Source organism: Bactrocera tryoni, chromosome 2, assembly GCF_016617805.1.
Source record: "Bactrocera tryoni isolate S06 chromosome 2, CSIRO_BtryS06_freeze2, whole genome shotgun sequence".
In the NCBI taxonomy this organism is placed as follows: Eukaryota; Metazoa; Arthropoda; class Insecta; order Diptera; family Tephritidae; genus Bactrocera; species Bactrocera tryoni.
The window spans coordinates 42,069,860-42,075,288 of NC_052500.1; the positions used below are offsets into that span (position 1 = coordinate 42,069,860).

At 45.3% G+C, this 5,429-nt stretch overlaps 1 protein-coding gene across 1 annotated transcript; it reads left to right on the forward strand.

Moving 5' to 3' along the window:
- The first annotated feature begins 1,086 nt into the window (after positions 1-1,086).
- On the forward strand, positions 1,087-3,212 carry LOC120768698. Its single transcript, XM_040095471.1, has 2 exons — positions 1,087-1,629; positions 2,355-3,212. Exons 1-2 carry the CDS (start codon positions 1,087-1,089, stop codon positions 3,210-3,212), a joined length of 1,401 nt encoding a protein of 466 aa, XP_039951405.1.
- Positions 3,213-5,429: the final 2,217 nt, after the last annotated feature.

Consider the following 5,429-nt stretch of genomic DNA (forward strand, 5'->3'; position numbering starts at 1 on the left):
GATGAATTTTTATTATATGATTATTTACAAAATTACATATTGTTTCTCCTTTTACGAAATGTACACTGCGATTTTAACCTTTCGTAAAAGGAAAAATTCCCTTCTATTATTTTATAATTTACGAAATTATGGTTTCTCCTTTTACGAAATGTGCACTAGTAGTCATTTTAACCTTCCGTAAAAGGAAAAATCTTTGACAATTCAATCTTAATAGAGTGATTATTAAAAACAAAAAAATTACTAAATAAAAGCGATACTATAAACTTTTCTCATGTTCCTGGATTTATAATTGATTCTTTTTTTGGAAAAAAAGTTATAAGGCGCAATTAATAGTTTGTAATTTTGCTTTCGTTAATGGAATCAGCGAGTCGCAACTCTTTCAACTAATACGATAGATACCGTTCACAAAAACTCACTACAAAAAAATATCAGATTTACTCTTATGGCTTGAAAATTCTCCAAACGCTCACAAGTACTATAGCTATAATGTTATACTTAATCAAATAGTTTTTTGTAACGGAGACTTACGAAAATATGGAGAAAGAAAACAAAGAAATTAAATAAAATTTGAAAAGTATTATATTTTTACGTTGCTAACTGTTGGTTTTATTTTTATAAAAGATCACGGAATTAAAATGAATTAAACCCCATGAAAATGCTTTTATCCCCACCAATCAAAATGAATTAAGCCCCACCAAACGCGGGGGGTTCTTACATGACAGAATCCCCACTAAAAAAAAGAATTAATCCCCACGAAAATGACTTTAGCCCCACTTTCCGCCATTTTTAATTTTGTTGTAAAATTGGTGGGGCTTAAGTCATTTTGCTCGGTGGGGGTTAATTCAGTGGTGGTTAATTCATACACCCGTTCAATGCACGTCGCCAAAATTTCTTTGGCCGTACAGGTTCAGTTGAGACGAGCTCCTGATTCGTATCCGAATCTGGCTCTGAACACAAGCTCCCATAAAGACTTGTGTCAACCCTCGCGTGGCCTCTCTGCTTGCATAGATAACCACGGGGTTCATTAAGGGCGACTGTTACAACGTGCGGAGATAGCGGCTTGAAGCAGAGACCCAATAGAAAAAAATGAACACACCACAACAACAAAAAGAACAACAGAACAAATATGGCCAAGAAGAGGAATACGGGACAGCCTTCCGTAGAAGCAGTAGGGTACTCAGGTCCCCCGTACTCATCGCCACTCCAAAACAGACAGAAAAAAATGGAGAAAAGACAGCCCCAAAGGAGACTCCGGTCACACAAGCAGCACCGGCAAAACAAAGAGATGGGAAGAGCACCCCAGTTGTCGCTAAAGAAGGAACTCAAAACTCGCCGAAACAAGAGTACATCACCCAAATGAGACGGGCAGAAGAGGAATCCCTAGAAAAGTGCAAGGGTATAGTGCAAAAAATGAAATTGGCGATGGCAAAACAAAAGAACGTCTGCATGGACGTCAAGAATGGAACGGCACAGCTAGACGAACTCTTCGACGTCATAAAGAGCTACCGCAGAAACTGGCTCACCGCAGAAAACGAAAAAAGGCGACCACATTTAAGCAGACGCATCGCGACCCCCGAGTCAGCAGCCTCGAAGCGCCGTGCGACAAGCCCAGTCGAGCCGAGAGAAACAGTGCGACCACGACATGAAAACGACGGCCAGTGGCAAAAAGTTTTGCCTAAAAAACCCAGAAAGACCCACAAAAACGCAAACAAGAGGCAACAAAGCAACAACATGGCTGCAAGCCAGAAAGGGAATAATAGGCCCTTAAAACTAAGGCTACCATAGAAATCAGAGACCTCGACTCGCTCACCACAAAAGAGAATATTGCAGCGGCTGTCAAAGAAGCGCTACAGGACCCCACTGAAGACTTATTAATTAATATAACAGCTCCAAGCACAAGAGAACAGGTAAGGGCATACATAACGATGGACCAAGATAGGGCAGACACACTGATGCGACAAGCACGCATCAAAATTGGATGGGTTTATTGCTGACTACGGCTAAAAGAAACCCCCAAAATGTGCTTCCGGTGCTTTGGACCAGGGCACTTAACCTCGGATTGCAAAGGGCCCGATGGAAGAGGACAAGGTGTTTGCATTAAATGCGGCCAACCAGGGCACAAATTAAAAGAGTGCACAAAGCCTCCTTTATGCTGCCTCTGCGAAGAGGCAAAACACGAAAAAGCCGATCGCATTCCGGGCTCCTCAAAATGCTCAGTATATAGGAATTACCGAAACAGATGAAGATCCTACAAGCCAACATGAATAGATGCAAGGCCGCTGACGCACTACTCTCGCAAATGTTGATGGAGAATGACTACGAGATAATCATCATAAGCGAGCAATACAAAAAAGAAAGAGAGAGGTACATGGCTAGAAGATAGCAGCTCAACCGCCGCTATATGGCTACCACCAGGGAGTAACGCCACCACTGTAAGCAGTGGGAACGGCACCGGTTTCGTGTGGGCCAAGTGCGAAATTTTTACAGTAATTAGTTGCTACTTGACGCCAAGCGATAATACACAGGAATTCCAAGAAAAGCTCGACAATATAGAGGATACAGCCAGGACTATAGAAGGCCAATTGATTATCGCCAGAGACCTAAACGCCAGAGCCGTAGAGTGGGGTATGCCAAACACTGACTCGAGAGGAAAGATAATTCTTGAAATGACTGCGCGGCTAGGTCTAATAGTGCTGAACACGGGAAATGCAACCATGTTCAGAAGACGGGGATGCGAGGAAACCACACCAGACATCACCCTTTCAACAGAACGCATGGCAGGCTCAATAAATAATTGGAAAGTCCTGGAGGACTACACTGGCAGTGATCATCACTACATCTCTTTCATGATCGACACTGGAAGAAACGCTCACCAGCTCAGCAAAAATAGTAGAACACGAAAGTGGAATATTTCGAAGCTAGACACATCGAAATTAGTCGCCGCAATAGACGAGCAGAACCAATCTAGCGACCCCTCCCTTATAGCAAGAAAAACAGTCGAGCACACAATGCTTAATATAACCAAAGCCTGCCAAAAATCAATGCCCAAGGTTACTCACAGCAAACGTAAAGCAGCAGTTTACTGGTGGACTGAAAACATCGCCAAACACAGACGCACATGCCTCCGACATGCAGATCTTATACGAGATCCAGGCGCAGAGGAGCCGCACCCCAAGAAGCCGAGTAATACAAAGCAGCAAAAAAGGAGCTGAAGCACGCCATCGACGACAGTAAAAAGAAAAAATGGGAGGAACTACGGGAGGATATAAACAGAAACCCCTGGGGGCTAGGGTACAAAATAGTGATGAAAAAACTCGGCGCTCGAGCAAAGCCACCTGACGTAACCGCTGCCAAAATGGATCACATCGTGAACGCACTATTCCCCACACACGAAACAAGAGCCAGTGATCCAGAACAAACTCTAAGCACTTCGGAAATCCCCAGTTCACCCTTGAAGAGCTGTAAGTAGCCACCGGCAAGCTCAAGGCCAACAAATCACCCGGCCCGGACGGGATCCCAGCAGAAGTCCTCAAAATAATCGCTGCAGAACGCCCAGGAGTACTACTGAATATGTACAACGCCTGCCTTGAAGCCGGAATATTCCCTGAACCCTGGAAAAAGCAACGGCTGGTGCTAATCAGTAAGGGAAAAGGAGACCCCAATTCGCCATCAGCATACCGCCCATTATGCATTCTTGAGACAGTGGGAAAGCTGTACGAAAGCCTACTTAAACTCAGACTCGAAGCGGCTATCAACGAAGCTGGAGGACTGTCCCCTAGACAACACGGCTTTAGACCCGGCAGATCAACCATCGGAGCCATAAAATGCGTCATAGAAAGCGTAGAAGCAGCACAGCGCAGATGGCATAAATACAAAAGAATAGTGTTGCTGGCGACTCTACATGTCCGAAATGCCTTCAACAGCGCTAGATGGGTAGATATGATCGACGCCCTCCAAAATAGCTTCAATATACCTGACTACCTCAGGGCTGTGGTGCGGAGCTACCTCAGTAAGAGGAAACTGCTGTACGAAACTAAAGAGGGATCACGACAAAAAGCAGTGACGGCAGGGGCAGCACAAGGATCGATTCTAGGCCGAGACCTGTGGAACATTAGTTATGACGAAATATTAAAACTAGAAATGCCAGATGAATCGTATCTAATTGGCTATGCGGACGACATTGCAGCAGTAATCACAGCAAGGGATACAGAAGAAGCGCGAAGAAAGCTGAACCAGGTCATGATACGGACGCAAGCATGGCTCGACACACACAGCCTTCAGCTCGATACGGAAAAAACTGAGCTACTGCTGCTAACAAACAAGCACATACCTCTCGAGATAAGCATGCACACGACTGCGGATATTCTTAGGACAAAAAAGGCTGTTAACTACCTAGGCGTAAGACTGGACTGAGACTAACCTTCTGGGTACAAATCCAGCACGCCGCAGGTAAGGCAGCGAAGATCACGTCTCAACTGAGCCGATTAATGGCTAACATAGGAGGCCCCAGCCAAGGAAAGAGAAAGCTCCTAATGTCAACGACAATCAGTGTCCTATTATACGGAGCCGAAATCTGGGCAGACGCACTTAAAAAGGAAAACCGGCGTAAGGTAGTGGCCAGAGTGTACCGCACCGCAGCCCTCAGAGTTGCATCAGCCTACAGAACAGTATCAGGCGACGCAATATTAGTTATAAGCGGTAATGCTCCAATCGACCTATTGGCATATGAAAGGAAAAAGCTGTGGGAGCTAAATAAATCACCCGGCAATAACATGGGCGCAATTCAACAAATAAGGAAAGATACGATAACATCATGGCAACAAAGATGGGAGAATGAAAGTCGCGGCAGATGGACGGCCAGGCTGATAAAAGACCTAGATTTATGGACAAGTCGTAAATTCGGAGAAGTAGACTTTTACACAACCCAGCTGTTATCCGGCCACGGGTACTTCAAAAACCACCTCTACAGAATGGGAAAAGTCGAAGAGCCGTCATGCCTATACAACGACGCGACAGAGGACGACGCTGAACACACATTCTTCGAATGTGAGCGCTGGCAAGGAGAACGCACCGTCGTAGAAGACCTGGTCGGGCCAATAAACGCTGACAATGTAATCAGCGTCATGTTGGAGAGCGAAACAAACTGGGGGATTATCCAGAAATACGCAGCAATCGTGCTACGCATCAAAAAGCGGGACCTGGACGCAGATGCGCAGATGTAAATCTCTCAATGAGAAAAATGGAACGCCACCCTGAAGTAATGCAAACGCGGTCCAAGGGTGGGCGACGGTTCCCTAGAGGGGGGGTTTTAGTGACCTGCAAGTGGCACATACCGCTGCTGTGACGATAGCACCCAGCACCCACGCAAAAAAAAAACAAAAAAAAAAGGCCTCTATGATTGCCAGTACCTCTAACTCATACGCCGGATA

Coding starts and splice junctions, on each gene's coding strand:
- LOC120768698 (XM_040095471.1), top strand. CDS start 1,087: ATGAACACACCACAACAACAAAAAGAACAACAGAACAAATATGGCCAA. Junction 1,630..2,354: donor CAGTCGAGCCGAGAGAAACA/GTGCGACCACGA, acceptor AATACAAAAAAG/AAAGAGAGAGGTACATGGCT.